Here is a 27,719-nt window from a genome sequence, read left to right on the forward strand (position 1 = left end):
GGAATGTCTATTAAATTTGGTGATAGCCTAATACTGAATAGGATTTGGTGATAACTTAATATTATGGCCACGATGTGTGCAACACCCCATAGGACTTTTTTCCTTTGCATGCTGGCATTACGAACCAGAATCTTGAAAAACAGTTTCATGTTGGTTTGCTCCTGATTAGCAAACTGACATTTAGCCACTAATGCTTTTTCAGATATAACACAAGCCAATAGTTTAGACAGAAGGGGATTGAAATATGGTAGCTAGCAGGTAGAGGAGACAAAGTGGGAGCATGTGGTCCCAGCACTAGTCCCAGACAGGAATCTGAAATTCAAAGTGGGCATTATGCCTCCATATAATAATAATATGATTTGTACGAGAATGATCTGTGGTCAACAGTATTACAGATAATTTTACTGTAAATTTGTCTTTGTCTTCTAAACTCTTAAGTTTATTTAAAAGTATATTATATGTGTTTAATCATTTATTTATTTTTTAAAAATGTTAAAAATCCTTTTATTTACCAGATGGCATACTACATTCCTTTAAAGGCAACTTGCCAACATTTCTCCTGAATGTCTGATACTCTTCTTAACATACTTTAAAAGCATACCAACATTTAGCAAAGAAATTATAATTATAATTTAAGTATTACTCAGTGAGGATTATATTTTTGGCAGAAATTGAAGTACCATAGCCAAGTAAAAACAATACAAGGAAGGAAGGAATTGCCATTTTTAGGCCACTTTCAAACTTACATAGGGGGGAAACAACATAAAGTTATTCTTTACTAAGGAAAGTTATCTGGTTTACTCAGACTTAAAACAGTTAATTCAGTATTAGGTTCATTTCTTGTGATACAAAATTATAGATGTGAATGCAATGTCACTCTCACATTGCACAATGCATGCCTGAAAGGTATGAATGTGGTGTGAAGACACGTATACTGTCAAGAGCATGTGTTTCCCTATAAATATTACCTTACGCATCATTAAAATATGTAGAACAGAAAGCGATTCAGAAATGCAACACCAAAACCACTCTTATTTTGACCCGGACTGGACACTATAGTTTTATAAACTTGCGAGCTGTATTCTGGAGTAATCTGGAGAACAGGCAAAAAAATTTAAGTCCTGCTGGGACCATTGCTATTTAAGCACACTAAAATGCATGCTGGACTGCAGCCACTGTTAGCAAACAGACAATGAATGATCAAGAGCCAAAGATATTTGCACACTGAAAGACTGTTAGCCGCTGCCAAAATTCTAAAACAAACTGAAAGCACTCAGGTTTTACATATCAGAACTGTAGAAAATGGTTTCCTAGCATTGGAGCAGCTGAAATGCTGCATGGTTTTTTGTTTTGTTTTTGAAGAAGGAATGTACTGTTATTGCACACAGCCTCAATGCAGACGCAATGACCTTAGGAGCACTGGCTCAAGTGTACTAATTTCGAGGAATATATATAAGGCAAGACAGTGAAACCTTTCCTTTTTAGTGCTCTGCTTAAATAAACTGTGGGCTTAGTTCTCACATAATGCTAAGCTAAACCATGGCGTAGTGCAAATATGCATATGTGAGCTCCTGGAGAAAAGATTGTGGTTGCTTTGTCCCTCTTCCAGACTTCTAGCAGTGAGACTTGCAGGATGACTATGAGTGTGAACCCAAGCTTGCAGTTTTGCTCCTCCAAACCACAAGCTGTAAACCAAGAGCAAACTTAGCTACACATCACAGTTTGTCTGGAGTGAGACAAACTGTGAGCCTGGGTTCACGTGTCATGTTATGCCAAATCATGGCTAATCTCACAGCACCGCAGGAGAGGAGGACCAAAGCAGCCACAATCTTCTTTCTCGGTTTGCACGAAGCATTAGCTTAACTGTTGCATGCAAGCCATGTCATTGTGAGACTAGAGTTACGCTTAGGTAATGTTGGATATGCAAGACGCAAATGGGAGCACCAAAGCTAGAAATAATATTAAATACAGTACATACTTCTTTTACAGATTACTTACAGATGCCAGGCCCATTATTCTTGGGAATGTAAGGGATGAACATCCATCAGGGCTTTGCCCAAACGTCGTATACGGAGTCTGAAACCAAGCCTTCTCATTAGCCCAAACCACATCACACAGAGGTAATATAGATGCTCCAAGTCCAATGGCCGGGCCATTTACAGCTACGATGATGGGCTTCTTAAACTGAATGAAAGTATTTACAAAATTCCTGAAATGAAATAAATATCAAATTAGAATACCTATTTTAGTAACAAAATGCTGTAGCCACCTCCATACCAAAGCTGCTGTGATAGCAGTCAATTATTAACCTAGGTAGGGCAAAAGTGGAAGGTGATTGAAAGGATCAGGTGAGGAAGATACAGTGTCCAGATTATAACCAATAATCTAAATTAGAAGGCGTTTTCTTTTAGAAGATTCAACACTTGGAATAAGCCAATTGCCCTTCAGTACAAATTCCCAACTAGGAATTAAGCAATTAATTGTCATTAGGGGAAGGCTCTGATAAAAATGACATTGGCAATTCCTCCTACCACTGAATCCAATGGGTTTTGATTATATATGCCATTTGGGCTTTAGGCATGATCCGCGGAACATAACACCTGCCTAAGTTGCGGGTTTACTTTAGAAAAAGTCAGGACAGAAAACAATGAAGAATTTTTCAAATAAGATTAAATGAAAACATGCAGAGAATATGTGTTTTTTCTGGCCCCTTTTTAATTTTTTTTTTATTGCTGTGTTCATAAAGGTGAATGTGCACAAATTAAATTCTGTGAACCACCCTGAGATCTTATGATGAAGGGCAGTATATCAATCTAATAAATAAATCGATAAAAAAAAATGTGTGTAAATTGTGGGCTTACAGAATATTTTGAGTTTTAGTTATGAAGAATTCTGCTTTGATACCCTGTTTTGTTAACAAACCATGGCTTTTCATATGAACCTCCCCCCCCCCCAAAAAAAAACCCCAGAAATGGTTTGATCCCTGAGAGAAGTAAAGAGGAAAGGCAGGGAGAGCACATGACCATGTTTTCACAGCAACAAATCATAGTTTGGTGCTATTTATGTGGACCATGGAAGATGAAAAATAGCCACCCAAAAAATTATTTAGAGAAACAATGTGTGGGAGCGGATGGTGCAGCCAGACATGTTTCAATGCAACTTGAAGTTTCCAAGCATTCAACACATATAACTTGTCTACTGGGAATATTGCTTCCTATAATAATAAGGTTGGGAGGAGATTTTAAAGGAAAGCTGGGAGTTCTATCATTCTAACACGATCCTTCTGAACATACAATACCGCTTTGAAGATATACAAATCGAAAGTAAACATCCTTATGATGTGTTCATATAGACAGTCTGATTTATTATGAGTTTGATGGCTACTGGGAGTGGGGGGAAACACCAGTTGTGAGTAGGTACAGTACCTTTGATATCACACTCTAGCATTTAAATATGTGGCATGTTTTAAGCTCATAATCAGATATGCACGATGGGAAAAACAGTTTCACAAACCTAATAGCATCTGCCATCTTAGTACTTTCCCTTTTTCTATCATCTGTTAAGCGTCGAATAAAATAAATGAAGTCAAGGCCACAGCAGAAAACACTGCCAACGGCACTGAGGAGTACAAGCTTGCTGTCATCAGCGGCTGCTGTGTTCAGTGCACTTTGGACTTCTTTCATTACCTGCAAGTAAGACACATTAAACGTATGAAAACAGGATGCAGAATATTGCAACTTAAGATTTTGCATTCACATAGTATTTCTGTGATCTGAACAGCAGGTGGCATATGCAACCAGTTCAGCAAAATCTAAATTTAGGACAAAGTTCATTACAAAGTTCTCCTTTCCACATTAATTAAAGGAGACAACAACAATGTAACGCACTACAAATACAAACCGGGATTTATTTATTTTTTTAAGAATAACATTGACTATCTTAAGATCAGAACCAGAAATTGCAAGTCTTCAGCAAACATAGTAGCTTAAAAATAGGTAAAAATTGAGGAAATTCAAAACAAGAAATGGCAAGAAACAAAAACAGAATCGCAATATAATTTAAAGTTCCAACTGGCACCTGTGTTACATTAATTCTACTCCATTAAGGCTAATGTTTAACTGCATTAATTTTTCATTTTGAAAATTAACACAGTAGTTGGCAATACTGAAACAGAGAATTGCTCTACTTTGGCTACAAAAGTATGCAATGCTAAACCATACTACAGTGCTATTATGTGCACAAACCAGAATCAGCCTTGAGTTCACACACAATGCATTTCCTCATCTGGCGTATTTTGCCATTGCTTGCATTTCACTCCCAGCAGATCTTTGATTCTTGCACACGAACCAGCGATCAAGGCTTATCACAGATCATTTTAATTAAATGAGCCAGCTTCACAACCCATGGTTTGAATTTGGCTTGTGTTGGATCTGGCCACCGTTCGTGGTAGCACATGGTCTCTGGTGCAAGGACGTGTCGAGCTTCTACCAAAGTGAAACTAAACACTGGCAAAATCCTCATCCTGGCTACGTGAGAGGAAGGGAGGATGACGACAGAGTGCAGGAGCCCAAGGCTTTGCCCAGACTTGTTCTAGCTCAGGGGCCAGCAAACTTTTTCAGCAGGGAGCCAGACCGTGTGGGGGGCCAGACTATATTTTGAAAAATAAAAATAAAAATGAATGAATTCCTATGCCCCACAAAGAACCCAGAGATGCATTTTAAATAAAAGCACACATTCTACTCATGTAAAAACACGCTGATTCCAGGACAGTCTGCGGGCCGGATTTAGAAGGCGACTGGGCTGGATCCAGCTCCCGGGCCTTAGTTTGCTTACCCATGCTCTAGCTTGTTCATGTGGTGCTAAGCTATGGTTTACCAGCAGGTATTAACTAGGCCTCTGTGGGTCCATATTTCCCATGACATCCCTGACCATAGCTACTGTTCATCTAACTCCAGCACACTCAAGTACCCCAAAGCCTTTGGTTCTCTTAAACAACTCCACTCATTAAGTTTGCTTTGATGCCTGCGTGCCTAGGATGTGCACTCTGAAAATGGACAGGGAGCCACCTCTCTTTCTTCTCATTCAAACCGCTCCTCAGAATCTATTCTCCACAAAAACTTTCATTTAATTTATTGATTGTCATTTCCCAACTGTATCCAAGCTTAACCTTTCTGCGCTATCAGAGCTACTGTGGACCCCGGTTTTTCAACAATTACAGAGCCAGCTGCCCAGTTCAGTTTCATCCCACCCCATCCTCCCGTTTTCATTTCTTAAAGAAGTTACATTTCATTTACTAACAGGGGAATCCTAAACATGTCTACTCAGAAGTAAGTCATACTGAATTAAATGGGGCTTACTCCCAGGTGAGTTGTGTTATTTGAAAGTCATAATCTTTATTTGCATCTATAACTTAAGAAGGAGCTGTTGAACCACAGTAGCATATTGATACTGCCAAATATTTGCATTACTGCATTTATTCACATTCATCCCTTGCTACGCTGGTCTCTCACTCTCTCACACTTCCGCTAAATCCAACCTTTAGATTTAGATTCCAAACTGGGCGGGGGAGAGAGAGATCTGTCTGTTTTGTTTCCAAATCACTGTAAATTATCTTTGAAACAGAGTGCTTTTTATAAAAAACAACAACAACAAATGACTCTAACCTCTGGATTTAATGAATTGTTCTCTGATGATTTTGTTGATAGCAAAATGTGTGTGAAGCCATCCTGTTTTCTGACAACAATGTCTCTGTACCGGTAAGCACTTTCTGTTTGCCTCACACTGAAGCGTAGCCTTTTATCAAAAGGCTGGTCCCTCCTTTCATCGATAAATCTTCGTTTGCTGGCTGTCACTCCCGTTACTGATGCTTGTATGTTGGTACCGTTTGTGGACAACGCTTCTATAAAGGTAGATGTACCTGTGAAAAGTTTCAACAGAGGTATGGTTTGACATTGGCATTGTTAGTTTAGCTTACCTAAATGGCTTACCCATGGAAAATATGCAAATGGCAAAATCCTAAAGCAACCACAGCGAAAGCAGAAATTTGGATGCCATAATGAAAACCTGGAAAGGCAACGGTGTCTGAAATACAACTGCAGGAAATTGCGTAGGAGTACATGGTAGGGAAAATATATATAAAATGTTGAACCCATGAGGGGCAGGGAGGGATTAGATATCAAAAGACAAATCATCATTGCTCTAGTTTTATTTACAATGAAGTATGAAAAAGAAGCAGATGTGTAACACATTTAGCACATTCATGTCTATAACTAGATAACCATGTATCCTTCTCCATTGCATGCCTCCAAACAAGCTAAATTTAAATGAAATTTTCATTCATGTGCAACTGAAATGCACTTAAGATTGAAAGCTGCCTTGCAACTTTGCACCCTTTCATATTTCATGGCTCAGGGAGACATACATGGACCCCTCCTATTATTTACGGTAAGAGTCCAACATTTTGTGGTTTTGCTTTCCATTCTGTTAACATCATGAGGTCCAAAGTACCCCAATAGGTTTTGTGTTAGATGATATTTTTTCAATGAATAATTTCATTTTTTGTGCTTGTTTGAAATAAGTTTCTTCTCAACTTAATTTCTTGAAAGCTTAACACAATAACTCGGCCTTCCCATGTAACCGCTTCCAGGGTTCTGGATACAGCATACTTATCCTTAATTCGGATAGCTTTTTTGGACCGGACACAGAATAAAAGGAAGTCTCAGTGTACATTCTTCAGTCACGCTATGAGCCCACCTTCACAACTACAGTGGTACCTCGGGTTACAAACTTAATTCATTCCGGAGGTCCGTTCTTAACTCGAAACCGTTCTTAACCTGAGACACATTTGCGCTAATGGGGCTTCCCGCTGCCACCGCAAGATTTCCGTTCTCATCCTGGGGCAAAGTTTGCAACCCGGAGCAACTACTTCCGGGTTAGCGAAGTTTGTAACCCGAGGTACCACTGTAATCAGCAGCTGAGCAGAAAGACAGCAAAATGAAAACTGGTTGAAGCCTGTTAGTGTTGCCTCTTCCCCCGCATCATTTAACAGTTAACCAAGCACCCTGCAGTCAAATGCCCTTAATAGAAGTAACACAACTTCTCCTGTCTCAACACTCGGCTGCAGGGCACCTGGGTCAACGTTTTCCAGTTGGAGGTAGAGACACTAACAAGTCCTAGTGGGGCTGGGGGCTGGGGTGGGCAAGACAAGCAGGCTGGGGTCCTCATTTGTCAGACTGGTTGTGAGAGCAGGTTCACACAGTGCAACTGAAAAAGAACTGCTGTGAGCCCCCCTTTAAAATTCTGGCAACTGTGACCACCAACTCAGCTTTTTTTTTTTTTTTTTTTTTTTTTTGCTTTTTAAAATTTTTGCCTTCAGTGGCATTTCTTGCCCCTATCTAGTACTACATTGGGTACTATGCTACAATAAAGCAGAGAGGACAACTCTAGTGATTATACTGCTGTGAATAGCAAGTTTGTACTTTTATTTTTATTTTTATTTTTTACCAGAAAGGCAGCAGATGCGGTGAACAAAGTGTGAAAATTTATCTACTACTATTTTACTAAATAATTATTACAAAGTGAAACATTATTATAGCACATTTTTACTGGGAGTAACAGAATGCCCTAGCTAATTTTGAGGTGCAGAAGGGTAGACAATATAGTACAGTGGTACTATATCAGACAACCAGATTTTATCGCATCACTTGACTCATTTACATTCACTGTGCCTTTAGATCCTTACCGAATGGAGCTGCGTATGTTCCAACAATGCTATGAATTCCATTATAGCTATCTAAAAGTAAATGATCACTACTTATGCTGCAACATTCAAACATCCAAATTCTACAGGAACCTCAACACAGGAAGACAAGAAACCCTTATTGCAGTTAAGAGGGTGGGGTGGACAGAAAATCTGAAATTACACGAAGGTTTCAATTGCTGCAGAGCTATTCTATGCCAGAATATCTTGTACCTTTGCATTAGGAGGAATTGCTTTAATAAAGGTTTTTACCTCACCTACTTTGCATTCTTCATTATCTGGGACCAATAAGGCAGCAATGCCTATACTTAGCTGGTTCCAGCTTTATTACATTTGTGTGGAACTATTTAAATAGGTAAGAGGGTGCCAAGGTGGTATTACAGAGAAACAAACTCATCTGCGAATGTTAATTGCTTTATAGATGGGGGTCCAAAAAGTGTTTGTATTCTTGGTTATGTACAGTAGGCAGAAAAGAGTCCTCCTATTTTTCTTCAATGCTAGTTAGCAGTGAAGTAAAGTTGCCGGTTTTAATTTCACAAAGTAAGAAAAGATACTAGAGGTCATGGAAGGGTTTTTTTCTTTGCCCCAACAATAATTTCAAGCAAAGAACTACTTATGCCTTAGCCAACTGCTTATGGATGCCAGAAAAGATACTTGCCATGATCTAATGACAGATCATGAAAATCTTCCAGATGAGAAAAGCATTATGACTCACTTTCTTGCATCTAAGGCTGCAAACTGAAGCATATCCACTAGGAAGCAAGTCCCAATGACTCCAGTAAGATTTGCTTAAGCAAATAAACATGATTAGGATTAGTCTGTTAAAATCTAATATACTTTTTTATGCTCACACCTATTATCTTTTGAGGGGAAACGTTAATACTTGATTGTCCAATAATATTGCAAGTGTATACAGTATGTTTAATTGTATTTCTAAAATTCTTCAACAAGATGTGTGTGTCAAAACATCCCACAGCTTCGCCAGAATGTAATTCTGAAACTATAACATAATATATGCAAATTTTATACTGATTTTTCATTAAATTATAATTCTGCAGTTTCTAATTTGCATTTATCATTTCCCTCCATTTTACACTACATTTTATTAACACTGAATGCTCTTAGCCCAATCATTCGCACTTGAGCTCATGTGTTCCTTCAAGGACATTAAAGGCATTTATCTGTTTTCTCTACGATTCCCGCTTTGGTAAAAGACTTCTTCAGCCGTTACGAATAAGGCTAACCTAAAACACTCTTTTGGGAAGGGTGGGAAGCAGTTGGGATGTGTGTGCTAATTCCATCCCGTCACCATCCTACTTGACATCCAATTCACAAAAGGCAAATCTATGTAGCAGAAGTGTTTCATAACTGTGAGTATTTAGAATCTGGGGAAAACAAAGTTAGCAAATATTCTGGGAGCCTCCATGGATGTAACAGGCTCCCCAGTGCAGAAGTTTGTGTTCCATGAGTTGGAAGGTGACAATAATGACAATAATGGGATGGGGGTGGGAAGCAGCTGCTAGAGAATTTGTTTATGATTGTCTAGCTTGTAACGTCTGAAGAGGGCTATAAATTGTGCCATTTCTGATAAAGCTCACAGCCAGTGAAGAGCGAGCTTAACCACGAACTTGGATTCAGATAATACACTGACTAAACCAAACTTTGGCTTAGCTCAGGGCAGTACAGGAGTAAAAAAAAAAGACTAGGAATCTCCTCTCTGCGAGTGTGCATGTTTGCACGGGCCTGGTACAAATGCCATGTCAAATTTTCCGTATTTCTTCTACTGTTTGCAAATCCTATCTGAAAACATTAATAGTGGGAATTCCTGTTAAGTCCCCCTCCCCCTTCATTCATAATTCCGTTTGAGAAATAAAAACAAACTCCATCCCAAGAGTAGTAGTTGACCAACAGTTGCTACCCTTTTCTCCTACAGGAAGATACTCAGGAAGAGGTGCAAGAAAACCTGCATTGTATAGTTTGTACAAATGCCTAAAAAGTAAGACTTCATCCGCTCACTACAATGTTCTCAACAAATATTTAAGAGTATGAAGATGAAGGTGTTAATCCACATTAAACAGGTATTTAAAAAAAATACCATTCAGGTGTTGCTATTGTGCAACGGAGAGATGAAAGCTGTAAAAATTAATCAGGTAGGCTAGAAACAAAATTGGTGCAATCCAATTGGTCCATTTGGGGTTTGGGTAAGTGAAGCCTTGGATTAAAATATGTTAGATCAAGAACCTGACATTATATAACACACACACACTCAAACCGTTCCCTGCCCCTAAATATATGCATGTAAGTTATAAGCAATGTAGTTAGGTTGTTCACTCATGGCTCTGCCAAAGAGACTATGATATCCTATGGAGAGCCAATTCATTCTAGCAGCTCTGAGCAATCTGCCCCAGAGTCAATATTTTTCCTGTGTTTTTGGACAACAGAAAAGGTTTCTTGTAACAGGACTAATAGACTTGTGTGTCTATCAGTCCAAAGTGGTTTTGCTGCTTGGAAAATGACACCATGTGAACTAACCTCTTCCTCAACGAAATTCACCGGAAAGCTGGAATAGTTTGGATGCTTTTGCCGTTTCATCTGAACTAGGAATTGTGGTTTAATACTAACTATGGTTAGTTTCAAAACAAGCCAGCTTCAATCTGTGATTTATGAAGCTGGCTTGTTTAAACTAGCCACAGTAAGTATTAATCACAGTTACTGGTTTGGACAAAACAATGAATTGTGATTAACTAAAAGCAAATTCTTTTGAACGCCTCCACCCTGCTGTGTACGTGTGTTCGTGTGGTGGGAAACATGCAAACGTGGAAGGAGGCTGTTTGTTCTTATAGTACAAAACCATGGATTAGCATTATGTCAAAACATGGCCACAAGGCACAAACAAGGAATGTAGCTTGCACACAATCTATTTCAGTATGACAGCCATATCATCATCAGTCAGTGTTTAGCCTACTACCTGATCTGCTTGCCCTCTTCTATCATTCTCAAAAAAACTTCCCCTCCTACAACAACAGGCAACCGAGACAAGCAATCACCATAGTAGTGTTCTGTTTTCCAACTTGCTAGCATAAATGTGCTTGTTTTTAGGGTTCTCTACTTAAGGGCAGAAAGTGCCCCAGAGAACCACAAGCAGAAGGAAAATAGTGCCGTTCTGCAAATAAACGAGCTATATAAAAAGGAGGGCCTAGAAGTCTGATTTTACAGTTTTAAACAAATTTTTATACATTATTTTATTTTTTGTGCACTGCTTAAAGACTGTTGCCATTTCGTGGTATATAAATTGTATAAAGAAATAATGAATCATGATTCTGCTACTGCTAGAGTCTGTGGAAGCAGAACAACACATTTGGATATAGTTTCACTTATCTGGTACAACACTAGCAAAATGTATAGAGCACCCTTTTATAGACAAAGGGCATTTCCCACATATTCAAGGACATCACTGGATCCATCCCTAAAAGCATGATGCTATATTATGGCAACTTTCGCTTGCAGCTAAGGTAAGTTCCACCAGTGAGTAGGTAGGTATGTGGGTGGACAGGTATTTGCCACTCAGCCACTTGTCTTGAATGAGCTGCTACGTGTCAAACTGCAGCTTGGTAATTTGCCTGGAGGCAGATTTGGCAAGACCTGAACAGCTTTTAGGTGAATTGTATGATGGCTACATGTTCTATAATGTCCAACCACAATTTTCTCTCTGAGTGCAGGAGCAGGTTGCTTAGGATATATGCATCCGTCAATGAAAACTTTTGGCATTTACTACTGTTTCAGAAATATGTTATTCATAAAATGAACACTTGGGTCTTAAGAAAGGAAACATGTCCCTGAAAAAAATCACAGGTACTTCTTGCATATGTGAAGGAAGCAGAGGCTTGACAACCATATGTCAGGAGTGCTCTGATGGTGTTTCCTGCTTGGCAGGGGGTTGGACTCGATGGCCCTTGTGGTCTCTTCCAACTCTATGATTCTATGAAGTTCCTATAGTTTTTCAGGGTCATGTTTCCGCTCTAAAGACCCATTTTTTTAGTAGCATCTTCCTGAAAGGAGCAGAGAGAGGTGGATTATGGTTTAAGCATCTAAATATTAAGTTTGAAAAATGGCCCAGACACCTTTTAAAAAGACACCAGACATCCCTTGGAAAAAAAAACACATCAAGATTTTCAAGTAGACTTTCCTGCACTAATGCACACCGGGAAATTTCCATGAATGGTTCCCGACTGCAGGAATGAAGTGTAACTGACGTGGTATAGTAAATGGTTTAACAGGGAAAATGTGTCATCCTTTCACCACAATGTCAGGTTTTAAGGAGCTGCTGTTCATAGTTGATTCTGCCACACTCAACACGTTAAAGATGCAAAGGAGATACCACTGTATTTGAATAGGCCCTTGATCTCCCACAATACTTTTTTTTAACACCCTGATGGCAAATTATTTGAGCACTAAGTGGAAAAATGTTATCATGACATTATTTTATAACCACATATGCACCTGAAAATATATTCAGATACACTATCCGGACTACTCCCTTATAGCCAGTGTTTAGGGAAAAACCTGAACTATCACATCAGCCTTGAATGGGAACATAAACTATTCACAGGCTAGAGTCTACAACAGCATAAAACTAGAAGATGGCACCTATGCATTTGTAACAATAGAGCAGGCTTCCTCAACCTCGGCCCTCCAGATGTTTTTGGCCTACAACTCCCATGATCCCTAGCTAGCAGGACCAGTGGTCAAGGATGATGGGAATTGCAGTGTCAAGACATCTGGAGGGCTGAGGTTGAGGAAGCCTCAACCTCAGCCCTCCAGATGTTTTGAGGCTCCTGATGAATGAATTTTTTAAAAATCAGTACTGAAATCAAGAAGCTAAGATGACTGGATACTCTTAACTTCAGTAGTAAAATGAAGGGATTAAGTAATGCACACATATTGGTATTGTATACATGTCTCAGTCCACTTTTAACTGAAATGGATTTTAGGTGTGGTATGTATGATGCAGATATTATGAATGAGTTAGGTGAAACAGACAAATAAAAAGAAGAAATAATGTGCTTCCTGATACATGCCATGGACCCACCTGTATACAGGAGATTTCAACTACTGAACAAAAACAGAATAAATAAATTAGGAACAGAACAATACACTAGAGCAGCTACAATGTCATGTGGAAATCAATTTTAATTACTACTGGAGGAGCACTGTACGATTTGTGATAACTGTGGATGTGAAAAACATATTACACATAACAATCTCAAACAAACACTGGTAATTCCTGTCAGAAAAAAAGATATATGCCAGGCTAGATTTACATGGCAATTAAAATATTTTCTTCAAAAAGTCAGGAGCAGGTTCAAAACAACTCCAAGTGTTTAAACAGGTCAATAGGAAACAAGGGGAGGGGGGGAAAGAATACGCTATACTTACAAGAAAATAGGAAGTAAAGAACACTGGGAAGAATACAGGGAGATGCTAAAACAGATAAAGAAGGGTATTAGAAATGCAAAGCAAATCCTCTGAAATATACATTGCTACAGATGCTTTAAAAAAACAATATTTCCAGTGATATTAAGAGGAGGGGGAATTAAGGCACAAAAACATGAGGAAGAAATGGAGTATCATTTTGCAGAACAGGATAAAAACTGGAATGCTGTAGCAAATGAGCTCCCCCAATACATTGACCATCACACACCAATTACTGTTCTCCTATATGGGTATCATTTCCTTAGAGCAGTGTTAGAAACTCAGATATATAAGCTAGGCACCAAATGGCTCCTTAAACCAGGGTTAGTGTCGCCAAAACAGAATGCCTTTTTGGGGGCCACTTGGCTCGAAAGTCTTTTTTTCCAATACGACTTTTTGGTTCCCAATTTTTTTCCTGATAAAATGTGAATGGAATTAACTCTACAGGGTGTGTTGCTAGCATGAGAAAACAGCCAAGATCCAAGGATCCTGAGGCACGCACCTCCAGATGGTGGAGATGTCAGGTGATATCCTGGCGCCTGGGCACCTCCACTTGGTTGCAAACAGTGCTTTTTTCTGGGGGTTACGCGGGGGGTACGCATACCCCTAAACATTTCATGAATCTAAGTCTGGCCTCATTGAGGGGCAGTACTTCAATATTGGTAGGAAAATGAGAGTACCCCTAAACATTTTTTTTAAAGAAAAATAGCACTGGTTGCAAGTGATAGTCAGGTGCAAAATGCTCCTGGCGAATTTCGAACGATGCCCTAGAGGAAAGACTATGGTTCACCAGCACCCGTGATGAATGCATGTATAAAATGGGAAGCTCCAGCTGTCTTACAAAGTCATAATGTGTGAAGTAGTTCTTATCTGAGCCTCAAACAGCTCTGTCACTGTAAATTCCAGCGGGAATGAGGGCAGACCGGGTAGGAATATGAAAACGCAGGTGGACCCCCTCTCTCCCTGCAATGGTGCCATCATGCACTGCCTGCATGTATGTACACCTGTGCACTCACACTGCTGCTGAGGCAGAGGAAAAATAACAGCACCTTATTGCGGCATATGAGACACCTCCACATATGCCTGGGTTTGACTACCGTATTTTTTGCACCATAACACTTTTTCCTCCTAAAAAGTAAGGGGAAATGTCTGTGCGTGTTATGGAGGGAATGCCTACGGGTGGCATGCCTACGGATTTTCCTCCTCTAAAAACTATGTGCGTGTTATGGTCGGGTGCGTGTTATAGAGCGAAAAATATGGTAGTTCATGCCTTTAATTGCCCTTGAGGACTGCTATTACTGTAAAAAGAACAAACCGCAACAAAACCCACTGATCGAGACAAAAAGTATTGCAATCTTATATCTTCCATATAAAAACACGGTAACACATTTCAAGTTAAGTCAGGAAGATATTCATGCCCTTTGACCCAAGAACGGTGAGTGAGAGACAAGAAACATCAAAATACACACCCCAGCATGTTTTTTATGCCTTATTCTTAGGGTGTGTTTTTTGAAAACTTGGGCTGAACCAATTTTTAAAAAATGGTTCAAAACTGAGCAGCCACGAAGTCTTCTACAGACCCCCCACCCCATAACTTAGCCATGGCTAAAATCTGCCTCTGCATTTTATTCAGGTGCAAGTCCAGCTGAGTTCAATGCGGCTTACACCCAAGAAAGTGAGCACAGGATTGCAGCAAAAGGGCTGAGACAAAGAGATCTTAGCAGCAAATTGTACATTCTCTTTTCTCAGAGTATTATGCATGATGATAAACAGCTTGGTCTCACTGATGCCACTTTCAGCAAAAGAATGCTTAATAGCACACTGCTGAGGTGAGGCTTGAAGGTGCATTATTACAAGCTAAAAGTTTGGGTGGAAAGACAGACGAGGCCACTATTTTGCTTTCTCCTCTTTTGTTCAGTTCGCAACTAAAGAATAAAGGATTGTCTAGATCCTAGAAAGACAGTTGCTATTTACTAGCATAATACAGAGAAATACAACACGGAACGAAAAGTATTATAACAATCTCACGTGCATTTAGACGGAAACGTATCACAAAGGAGCCTCGAAATACTACTTCTGCAGTGACAGTAACTGAAGAGGACAAATGGAGCAGGAGTGAGCACTGATTTACTAACCTCTTGCAAAGGAAGCTGTTAATCTGTGCACAAATCCTACACAGGATCCTCCCGCCTCTTGTATATTTTCAACTATCATCAACCTCCAGCTGTTTTTCCCTGCTGTGAGGGAAAAGATATAGGTACCCCTCCAAGATAAAAGCACTTGGGTATGGAGAGCAGAGGAAGGGAGAAGCAATTTTCGAACAGAAAAGCTGTTGGAAAGGGAAGAAGCCCCTCCTCAGTGTTCATCTTCCACGGCTGCATTTAGTAAAAGGGGGAAGAATGGGTAGAAACTATACCCAGTTGAGCATCAATGGTGTTTTGGCCCTAAGTAACACCACCCAATTCATTTTGGGGTATCGCATACCCAGTCAATTTTCTTATATTAACCCTCATATTCGCCAACTTGCTTAATTAAAGGGACGGTTTCTGGGGGGAAAATGAAACCTGCTGGCTGCTTGTTTAAACCTCCATCTGTGATCACTTCTAATATATATTTGATTTAACTTACTGTTGAAGCAGATTTTTACAAGGAACCTTGGGAAGGACATGTGCATGGAAAACTTTATTCTAGAGGGAAGAATACATTTTCATTACAATGTTTAAAAAGCAGTAATTGAAAAATGTATTCTGTAACTTTACTATTCCATAACTATAACTTTTTTTTATTAATATTTATTGGGGTTTACAATAAAAATAAATATAATAAACAGTATAACATATATCTTAACATAGTTTCACATTTTCTTTGGACTTCCTCACATCTCCCGCTCCCACTTTCATCGTTATAACTTTTGCCAGCAATTTATTATCTTATTTGCATTCTTATGTCCCATCTGTATATTTATAATCTTATAATTCTCCAAAAAGGTTTATATTTTCTCAATCTCACTTATTATCTTAAATCATCTAATTTAGTGGTGCTCAATTATTTATGATCTAGCATCCTGCTTAACATTCACTCAAATTACAATGTTTTTGTAAATAATTCTTAAATTTCTTCCAATCCTCCTCCATCTTCTCTTCTCCCAGGTCACGGATTCTGCCGGTCATCTCGGCCAGTTCCATATAGTCTATCAGTTGCATCTGCCATTCTTCCAGTGTGGGTAGATCTTGAGCTTTCCAATGCTTTGCAAGAAGTATCCTTGCTGCTGTTGTTGCGTACATAAAAAATGTCAAGTCCTTCTTTACCACCCCTTGGCCGACAATACCCAAAAGAAAGGCCTCTGGTTTCTTTGCGAAGGTATACTTAAATACCTTTTTCAATTCATTATAAATCATTTCCCAGAACGCCTTCACTTTAGGGCAGGTCCACCAGAGGTGGAAGAATGTTCCTTCACTCTCTTTACATTTCCAACACTTATTATCAGACAGGTGGTATATTTTTGCAAGTTTGACTGGGGTCATATACCATCTATATATCATTTTCATTACATTTTCTTTCAAAGCATTACATGCAGTAAAGTTCAACCCAGTTCTCCACAACCTTTCCCAGTCTTCAAACATGATATTATACCCAATGTCCTGCGCCCATCTTATCATAGCCGATTTAACCATTTCATCTTGTGTATTCCATTTTAACAGCAAGTTATACATCCTTGAAAGTACCTTAGACTTTGGTTCTAACAATTCTGTTTCTAGTTTCGATTTCTCCACCTGGAACCCTAGTTTCTTGTCATTTTTAAAGACTTCAAATTAAAGACTTCTTTAATCTGAGCGTAATGTAACCAGTCTCGCACTTTATCCTTCATTTTCTCCAAACTCTGCAATTTCCAATTGTCTCCATCTTTTTCTAGTATTTCCCAATATTTTGGCCATTTAGCCTCCATATTGGGTCTTTTTCGGGCCTTAGCTTCCAAAGGTGATAGCCACCTTGGAGTTTTATTTTCCAACAAGTCTTTATATTTTGTCCAGACATTAAACAGTGATTTTCTGACAATATGGTTCTTAAAGGCCTTATTTGCTTTAACCTTGTCATACCATAAGTATGCATGCCATCCAAAAGTATTGTTAAACCCTTCCAAATCCAACAGTCAGTGTCCTCAAGAAGTAGCCAGTCTTTTAGCCAGCAGAACGCTGCGGCCTCATAGTACAACTTTAGTTAATATCTTAAACTTAATTCTGGGCTTTTTGCCCTGCCAGACAAATTTAGAAATATCTCTCTGCTACTTCTGAAAGCACTCCGTCCTGTCCAAAACCTGAAGTGTTTGAAACAAAAACAACATCTTTGGCAATACATTCATCTTGATAGCAGCAATTCGGCCTAACAAAGAAAGTTTCAATTTTGTCCAACTGTCTAAGTCTCTCTTGATTTCTGCCCAGCACTTTTCATAGTTATCCTTAAATAGACTTAGATTTTTTGCTGTTATGTTTACCCCTAGGTATTTTACTTTTTTAACCACATTAAGTTCTGTCTCTTTCTGAAACCGTTCTGACTCTGTGTCTGTCAGGTTTTTCCCCAAAACCTTAGTTTTCTGTTTATTTAATTTGAATCCCGCCACCCGACCAAAGTCATGAATCAGTTGTAATACTCTTTTCGTACTAGACTCTGGCTCCTGCAGGTCAAAACCAGGTCATCTGCAAAAGCTTTTAGTTTATATTGTTTCTGTCCGACCTGAATTCCTTCCACCAACCGGTCCCCTCTGATCATATTCAATAGCACTTCCAGGACTGAAATAAATAACAAAGGGGAAATAGGGCAGCCTTGTCGTGTTCCTTTTTCAATTTTAAACTCTTCTGTAACCACATTGTTAACTATCAGTTTAGCTTTCTGCTCTGAATATATCGCCTCAATCCCATTCTCAAAACCCCATCCCACTCCCATTTCTTTTAGGTTTCCCATCATAAATTTCCAGGAAATGTTGTCAAAGGCCTTCTCCGCGTCTATAAAAATTAAAACTGCTTTTGTGTTTATATCTGTTTGCAAAAGTTCCAAAATGTCAATAATGTTCCTTGTGTTGGCAAACAAGTGTCTGCCTGGGAGAAAGCCTGCCTGGTCCTTGTGGATTACTTCATTTAAAACTTTTTTAAGTCTACTTGCCAAAATGTCTGCAAATATTTTATAATCCACATTTAGAAGAGAGATGGGACGATAGTTCTTAAGTTGTGTCTTTTCAGCTTCCGTCTTTGGTATCAATGTGATAAACGCTTCCTTCCACGACTCCGGTGCCCTCTTCCCCTCCATAATTTCATTGCTGACCTCCATCAAAGGTTGTATCAAGTAATCTTTTAATGTCTTATAGTACTTGGAGGTCAGCCCATCTGGCCCTGGAGATTTGCCCAATTGCATGTTCTGAATGGCCTGTTCAATCTCTTGTCGTGTTATTTTGCAGTTCAGGATTGTCCTATTTTCTTGTGACAATTTTGGTAATCCATTTTTTGCCAAAAATTGTTTAATCTCAGCCTCGTCTTGCGGCCCTTGAGTGTATAATTTTTTAAAATATCTCTGGAAACACTTTCTAATGTCCACAGGATTCTGGATATTTCTTCCTTCAATCTCTAAATTTGTAACCATATTTAATCTTTGTCTTCTCTTCAACTGCCAAGCTAGCAGTTTTCCACATTTATTCGCCGACTCAAACGTTTTTTGTTTCATTAATTTGACCTTCCACTCTATTTCCTGATTTATCAATTTAGAATATTGTGCTTGATAAGAGTTTGATTTCTCTCAGAGTTGGCTGTGACTTCGGGTTTAATCTTAACTTCTTCTCTAATTCTTTTATTTTGTCCAGAATCTTGTCTTTTTTTCTCATTTTGTGTCCTTTTCTTTACTGCATTCTGTTGTATCAAGAATCCCCTCATAACGGCTTTACTTGCGTCCCAGACAATTCTTTTTTCCACCGTGGTGTTCATATTTATCTCAAAATAATCCTTCAAAACTTTTTGGGCCTTCTTGGTGATTTCCTGATCTCTGAGCAAGTTGTCATTCATCTTCCATCTAAAAGAGCCGGTTGGTAACAGTGTCATATCCATCTTTACTGCATTATGGTCGGAGCAGGTCTTTGGGCAGATTTCCACTTTTCTAGCCTTAGGTGCCAGGCCTCTAGATATCCATATTTGGTCGATTCTTGTCCAGGTCAGTTGGGCTTCAGAAAAGAATGTTCCCTCTTTTCCCAGGGGGTTCTTTGTCCTCCAGATGTCAATCAAATCCATATTGTCTGTCATTTCGAAAAAAGTCTTAGGTAGTCTGCCGTCTTTTGTAACATTTTGACTTTGTGACTTGTCCATGTTGGTTGATACGACCCCATTCATGTCTCCCATCATAATGATGTTGTTATAGTCCAGATAATCCAGCATAATCTCATGCAACTTCTTGTAGAATTCCGATTTCCCTTCGTTTGGTGCGTAAATTCCTAATATCAAAAGTTTCTCTCCTTGGTGTTGTATCTCAATTGCCAAAATTCTTCCATGTTCATCTTTAAATAAGAATTTGGGTGTCAGGCTCTCTTTCGCATATATCACCACACCTCTCTTCTTTACTCTGTCCGAAGATATAAATTCCTGGCCCAATCTTTTGTTTATTAACACTTTTCTGTGGAGCCTTGTCACATGTGTTTCCTGTAAGCAAATAATGTCCAATTGTTCTTTTTTTAATATATGAAATATTTTCTTCCTTTTTTCCGGAATGTTACAGCCATTTATATTCCAGCTCAAAAGTTGCAGAGACATCCTGAATAAATCTGATTATTTTTCTAGGGGTGGTATCTTATTCACAGGATCTTCAGGTTCCACAGGTGCCGGTACTGCCGGTGCTCCAGGCCCAGAAGGTAGTTCAATTCCTTTTTGAAGGTCCTCTCCGTATGTAGACAGAAATTTGTCTCTCTCTTCCGGTGTTCTAATTTTGACCTTCTTCCCTCTAAAGGTAAAGGATATTCCTTGGGGGAATTCCCACCTAAAAGCAATTGAGTTGCTCCTTAATAATTTGACAAGTTCAAAATAGGCGGATCTGAGGTCCAGCAGTTGTCTAGGAATATCTTTGTAAATTTCAATTCTTCTGTCCAGAATGTCCAGTGACTTTCCGTAGTGTAGGCCCAAAATCTTATCCCTTTCCTCCTTTGATCTCAATGTTATCAGGCAATCTCTGGGCCTCTCCTTCTTTATGAATCTTCCAAGCCTGAAAGCTGACACAATTTTAAAATCCTTTTCCTCTAAATTCCAAAACTTGGATAATTCTTTAGTTAAAAACTCAGCTAGGTTGCCTTCTTCTGCTTCTTGTAGCGACCTAATCCTTAGATTATTCTCACGGTTTCGCAGTTCTATCATAGAAAGATAAATCTGATGTTCCCCTACTTGTTTGCAGAGTGGTCTTACCTCTTGTTCTAAGTTTTCTAGTTTTTGACTAGTGTCCTCAGCCAATTTCCGATTTTCTGCTGTAGCCTCCGTCAACTGTCCAATTCCCTGTGTGTTCTGTGCAACTTGTCCAGTTAATTTATTTAAACATTCTGTATTTTGATCAATCTTAGCTATTTGCTCATCTGCTTTCTTATCCAAAGCTTCCACTTTCTTATCCAAAGATTCCAATTTTTCATAAATTTTCTCTAGAATAGAAGCAGATGATCCTGAGGCCATATCTTCCAATTGTAACTGCTCTGTTTCTCCCTCCTTTGCCTGTGGCAGAACGGCTTCTTCTACTTCTGAAGGCAGAGTAGGTACAGATGATCTACGTATCTGCGAGGCTGAGGTTAGGGTTGTCAAAGTTGTTTGTCTAGTTCTTCCTCTTCTTCTTGTGCCACTCATTCCAACGTTATCTAACAGTCAAGGTCACACTGAGTTATTCCCATGGGAAAAAAGAGGCCCAGAGAGAACAAGCGGCCGGGAAATAGAAAGTAAATGTAAAGTCACTGTTGTAAATCTCAAATCCTCTAGAGGGAGCTTAAGATGTCTTTAGGGAAGAATTCTAATGTAATTAGAGTCTAATTTAATGTCCAAGAACCTTCAAATACAAATATTTAGCAGAGTTGATGTTAACAGTCACTTTGTTTCAAGCAGTGCTTACTGGTCTTTCAAAAGATGTTTCAAAATAGCAGGTCTAAATACCCTCAGATTGTTACAAGTTCTGATACACAATAGCCAAATCTGCAAAACTGACAGCTCAGTCTCTCAAAGAGCTCAGGCAGCTCCGGACCCTGGGTTTCTCATTCCAATTGTAATTCCAATAGAAGAAAGGTAAATCAATGCGAATAAGTAGTGCCAAATCATAAACTTAAAGTCTTTACTTTGTATAGCAGATTCAGTGGGTGCTCAGATCAATAAGGTTGCAAGTTCTTTTTAAGCCTCCACTCCTCCAGCTCTTTGCTTTTTAAAGTTCAATGGCAGCGGAAGACGGACTTCCTGTTTCCTCGTCTCTCCGCTTTCAGCCAAGTTCAATGTTTTGATTGCAGCTTTTAGTCTCAAATTTAAAGATATACAGTCTTTACTCACAGGTAAGTTGTTGCTTTCTTCCGAATTAAGAATTTGCAGGAAAAGGGATCAGCGCTCACCGGCAGCAGCAGCGCGGCTTCGCTCCGCAGATCGCGAAACGGCTCACAGCGCCGCAACCCCCCTCCACGTTCCGGAGCCCCTTACGGGGTTCCTTTGCCGTTTGGAAGGTCGCTTCTGGCGCCCACCGAGCCTCAGGACCACAGGCTCTTACTGCCTGTGGGTTTCCGTGGTGGGTCTCCGCTTCGCCGTAGCGGACGACCCTTTTCTGCGGAGCCTCCTCCTCGCTAATGGAAGAGGACCGCCATTGCCGTTCGCGCCGCCCCCGGAAGTCCATAACTATAACTTTCATCTTTGGCATTGCCCCATTCTGTGTCTCAACATTCTGAAAAGCATATTTTCTGACTTCTAACCTACCCTGTTAGATCTTCTTTAACAATAGCCAGCAGTCAATTTTTCTACAGATATTGTTTATTCATATATTTACACCCGAGTTTGGATGTAGGGAGCCCAGATCTTACAGCATGGTCATGTCAAGAGGGGCTTTTCCCCCACAGCAGTGCAGCACCAGAGCCCAAGGCATCTCTCCCAGCCTGCCTTCAGCCAGCCTGCCCAAAATGGATCTGTCTCTTCTGCTTCTCCTTCTTCACAGCACACCTTGCTAAAGACATTCTTTTCTGTCACCTCATATACACACCCCATCACCTTGGCAGCCTCTGTCTGCCTAGGCCCAATATTCCTCTTAGATGGGCCATCAACCTCTTTTGTCATGTTAACACCTCTATCCCAGGTGAAGCTCATGCTTGGAAAGGAAGCTTAGCCTGTATTTTCCAACTGGCCTGCAATCTTCCCTTCAATAATCAAAATCCTACCATGTATTAATTTCTAGGGTTAAGGGAGTCCCCCACCCCCCAAAAAACCTTATAACAACACACCCAGTTTTTGCCTTGCTGGACTTCATACATACTCTGTAAAGAAGATCTCTTGATTTACTCATCAAAACCCTAATTCCAGAGCCCAGGAAACCTTATTATGCATGCTCACTGTGAGCAGAATAATGGAACAGTATTAGCATAATTCAATCAAATTTATTTGATGCAGTGGAAGAGAAAGTAATCTTGAATGGCTAGGTAAGTACAGCATCATATAGATTTCCCATGTTGTCTGAGATACGTGTTGAAACGTATTCCACACAATTATGCCTATTTCTATAGAGATAATGGGAATAAATAAATAACAAATAGGCCATGGGGCAGCCAATATGGTGCTCTGCAGGTGTTGTTAGCCTTCAACTCCTAATGGGCCCAGCCAGCATAGTCAATGGTCCCAGATGATGGGAGTTGTAGCCCAACATTATCTGCAAAGAACCATGTTGAATACTCCTGTACTGTAATGACATTCCATCATCTATTTCCCGATTTCCAACCCCTGCTTCACATCACTGGCTATCAAAGAAAATGCACATGGCACAAAGTTATTCGCTTCCATAAATACATGTTACAGAGGGAAGAGGGAGAACATGACACATGGTTATCATTTTCAGATTTGGCACCATGTTAATTGTCATATCTAGTTCCAACCTATGGATCAATACACTAAAGACCTAATACGACTAACATGAACATTTTCAAGATTATCAGATGAAATTGCTTGCCAAGGAATAAAACCAAACAAAGGCTCAAGGAGGCGAGAACTGACACAGACTAATTAAATCAATTTTGTTTCATTTCTCCTTGGAGGATACCGGAAAGATACCTGACACAATTGCTTAGTATATAAGAAGTCAGAACAATATTCTCAAATCCATACTGCAATCTAAGGGGTTTTATGGCAAATGGGGGAAAAGTTGTAGAAGTTGCAAGACCAACTGATATTCAGCAGGTTTTTTGGAAACTATATTGCTGCTATGAAGGTAAAAAGAAATACTAAAATAAAAGCCATTACGGAAAGTGTAATCAACATGTTATTGGATGCATATTTTGAGAAAAAGACTTTGAAGTCAAAAAGTCCAGTTTGGGAACCACGATAAAGGTGCAAACTAGGTAAAGGTAAGGGGACCCCTGACCATTAGGTCCAGTCGTGGCTGACTCTGGGGTTGCGGCGCCCATCTCGCTTTATTGGCCAAGGGAGCTTCCGGGTCATGTGGCCAGCATGACTAAGCCGCTTCTGGCGAACCAGAGCAGCGCACGGAAATGCCGTTTACCTTCCCGCTGGAGTGGTACCTATTTATCTACTTGCACTTTGACATGCTTTCAAATTGCTAGGTTGGCAGGAGCAGGGACCGAGCAATGGGAGCTCACCGCGTCGCGGGGATTCAAACTGCCAACCTTCGTATCAGCAAGCCTAAGGCTCAGTGGTTTAGACCACAGCACCACCCTCTAAGGTGCAAACTAGGACACATTATTAATCTTAAACACAGCTGATTAGAAAATCAAAACAAAGCCATTTAGTTTGTGACGTTCTCATCATCTCTCAATAACAATTTGAATCTCGGCTCACTATATTTGTTGTGGAGCAGGGACTGAAATTCCTTCCATGTTTAAAAAAAAAGGAGGAGAAGCTAAAATTCTAAAGGGTTTCAGTAGAAAACCCAGGAGACCTGCAATTAAATGTGTTGATGGGGAAAAGGTATTATAAGGTATTTTACCACCTCATGGTGCAAACAGCAGCTGTGGGAGGTTTCTGATCACGAAAATGGTACCTCAAGCGAGGGCTACACACCCCTGCTGAAATGAATTAGCAACCCCTTGCATAAACATTTCAATTAACACATCAAATACAGAAATAATGAATATCCATCACAATATCCTGCATAGGATGAAGCTTTGGTTCCCAGATCCTCCCACTTTTGTTGAAGTTTAAACAGTTCTGGCCTTTGCCATCAGAAAAATCTGATGAGTTTTATGGTCAGTTTATCAGTTCAAGAAAAAGCCTCTGTCTTACAACTCCGATGATTTCTCCTGAGATAGGTGTGAACAACCGCAAGGACTCACTTGTAAGGAGACGTGATTGGGGTTGCAGCTTTAGTCAAACATGCGGATTAAATCTGCATATATTTTATATGGGTAAAAACAATAATCTCAAAGCAAGAACAACTTTTTGTTTGTTTGTCTATTATGCCCACACATGGTATTTCAGCTGTTGTCATAGAAGAGGCATTTCCTCCCACGCGGGAGAAAAAGTTTACTGCCTCTTTTAAGATGGGGCTTGCACTTTGGGGTTTAATATGTATTTCTATTAAAAGAGTGTGTGTGTGTGTGTGTGTGTGTGTGTAATCTACTGCCCAATTAACTGAAACTTTTTTAGTTGCACAAATGTGTGTGCCCCTCCCCCATGAATAAAACCAACCCACTTAAACACTTAGTCCTACTTGGCAGTTCTGGACACAAAACCCACCTTGTACACTAAGCCCTAATGAAGCCAATTTGTCCGTAGTGGATGGAGGCAGTACTAAAAACGGATATATATAGAAACACAACTTAGGATGTTGCGGGTGAAAAAGGCTTTCCCGCAAAAGGAAGAAGATAATCTCAAATCTTTTCAGCACTTTAAACCTCAGCAACTACTGACAAAAAGACATGACCAGAAACACCTTTCAAATGCTCTTCTAAAATGGGAAGTGACTTCCACAAGAGGGGCAAGCATCTGTAGAGAGCCTTTCTGTCGCTTGCGACTTCTGAGTCTTCAGAGAAGCAACAAAAGATGGATTTCTAGATTGCCTATGCCAGCTCCTCCTTTTCTTGGAAGTCGCAGGGCTCTCAATGTGGGAGCTGCTACTAGCTGTGAGAAGCAGCAGTTCCTGGCAGAGGCGCAGCGAGGATGAGGGCCATTAAACAGACAGCGCTGCTAGGTAACTCCCATCTAGTTGCAGCTGACCTGAGATCACAAGAGAAAAAGCCATTCTGCTCTGTGGGGAAGGAAAAGGCTAGAAGGAACGAAGGAAAGATGGGGCTAGGAGAATGGAAAATAATATAAAATTCAGAACAAAACTTGCTGGAATTCTCTTTAGATGGTAACACTTTTTTCATTTAAAAGCCACTTAAATGGCCGATGGCCACTGGCTAGTCTCAGGATGCTCCACCAGATGCAGAATATCCACCAGAAAGTAAGATTTAAACCCTGAAACATCAGTACTATAATATCTGCACTGGCTTCCCAGTACTTTCCAAGCACAATTCAACAACACCTTGGTTTTGGCCAATAAAGCCACCAACTATGGCCTCTACATAGGTAAGAGACAGCATCCTCAAGATGTTATATTTTGTTTTGTGGTGATTTTTAAGATCAACCAACAGGAAACTTGTTGGCTCTACTATTTTCAAATCCATATTGAAAGGTTCTCAGTGGATGCCTCAGGATTGTGTGAGTTCTGAAGAATCAAACTCCAGATAACTCTAGGATAAATATCTTCTGGAAGCACTGTAACACTTCCCTGTTTGCGTTAAATTCTAACAACCGGGCCAAGAACTGGAATAATTTTAATTGATGGTTCGTTTCTCACGCACACACTCCCCTGAAACTTTTTGACACCTGCCGTGAGTTCTTAGGAAGGGCCAGGAAAGAAATTTAAATAAACAAAATAAGTCTTATCAATATTATATTGCCAAAATCCTTGAGCTAACATCAGTACAATTCTCAGCCGGGGGGAAACTGCAATCCTTAATACAGGGTACCGTATTTTTTGCTCTATAAGACTCACTTTGTCCCTCCTAAAAAGTAAGGGGAAATGTGTGTGCGTCTTATGGAGCGAATGTAGGCTGCGCAGCTATCACAGAAGCCAGAACAGCAAGAGGGATTCCTGCTTTCACTGCGCAGCGATCCCTCTTGCTGTTCTGGCTTCTGAGATTCAGATTTTTCCCCCCCTTGTTTTCCTCCTCCAAAAACTAGGTGCGTCTTATGGTCTGGTGCGTCTTATAGAGCGAAAAATACGGTAATTATTTATGTTCCTTTCCTAACTAACTAGGGAATGAAGAGAATTTGCAGACTGCGTGAAAGTAAGAATAAGGAGGCAAGGAGCTGCTCTGGGTCTGCTTTGTAATAATATGTTTTCCTGACCTCCCCCTCTTTTATTGTTTGGTTTAAGGATTAACTTTGTTTTGCTTAAAGATTACACGGCTCTAATTTTGAAGAGTAAAAAGCATGCAAGACAGAATAATACAATTCAAAATAACAAAACAAAAAATAAAAAACCCAGAAAGCCTAAAATGACATTAGCTGAAATCTGCTGCCACTTCCATCTATTTTGCTTCTCCAGTTCAGATATTTAATACGCAGTCACGGGATGCCAACTGGCACACTTCCTTGCTTTTCCTTTGCTTCTCTCTCCCTTTCCACATTACTTCCTTATCTTGCCTGTTGGACTGAACTTTCCTCTTTGCCATCCCCACACCTCATTATTTTATGTGCCTTTTCTTCCTTCCTCCCTCCCATTTCTATCTGTGTCCTTCATACTTTGCATACTGCACAATTCTCCTGATCCTTCCAAGGGTGCACAAGGCTCAGAAAGGCACTCACACTGCCTAAAAGGTGGGATAGCTCCCTTCTCAGGTGCAAGAATCTCTAAACCTTTAGGGACTGGAAAATCTGCAGCAGAAAGTCACAAACTATTAATCCACATCAATGCATTTTAGACTTGCTTGGACACTTCATGCCGAAAGATAATTTTTAAATAATATATAAAAATGATGCTTCTCAGATAACAGCTTTTAATGTTACCTGTGTGTTCCAGAATACCCAACTGTGGCTTATTCCCCCACTCTGCCACAGGATCCCATCTCAGGATTATTGTTGTTTTTTTCATGGGTTTTTTTAATAAAAAAATTATTAGATTTTCCATAATAATAACAAAAACCACAAAGCAGAATAACACACAAAAACAAAAAAAGAAAAATACATCAATGAACGGGGGAAAAAGGAACAATAAACAGATAAACAATAACAACAAACTTAATTCT

At 39.7% G+C, this 27,719-nt stretch overlaps 1 protein-coding gene across 2 annotated transcripts in view; it reads right to left on the minus strand.

Moving 5' to 3' along the window:
• The window catches only part of CDYL (chromodomain Y like), a 104,635-nt gene that overhangs the window by 11,860 nt on the left and 65,056 nt on the right, over window positions 1-27,719 (minus strand). Inside the window, exons 3-6 of one of the 2 annotated variants that reach the window (XM_081014853.1) lie at window positions 13,196-13,240; window positions 5,664-5,917; window positions 3,514-3,686; window positions 1,999-2,209 (exon numbers count right to left, since the gene is read on the minus strand). In XM_081014853.1, coding sequence (XP_080870979.1) covers window positions 1,999-2,209; window positions 3,514-3,686; window positions 5,664-5,917; window positions 13,196-13,240 — 683 coding nt within the window. The remainder of the gene's footprint in view (window positions 1-1,998; window positions 2,210-3,513; window positions 3,687-5,663; window positions 5,918-13,195; window positions 13,241-27,719) is intronic. The other variant, XM_081014854.1, reaches the window with a different exon arrangement.

This window comes from Podarcis pityusensis (genome assembly GCF_964106645.2).
Source record: "Podarcis pityusensis genome assembly, chromosome: 7".
Lineage (NCBI taxonomy): Eukaryota > Metazoa > Chordata > Lepidosauria > Squamata > Lacertidae > Podarcis > Podarcis pityusensis.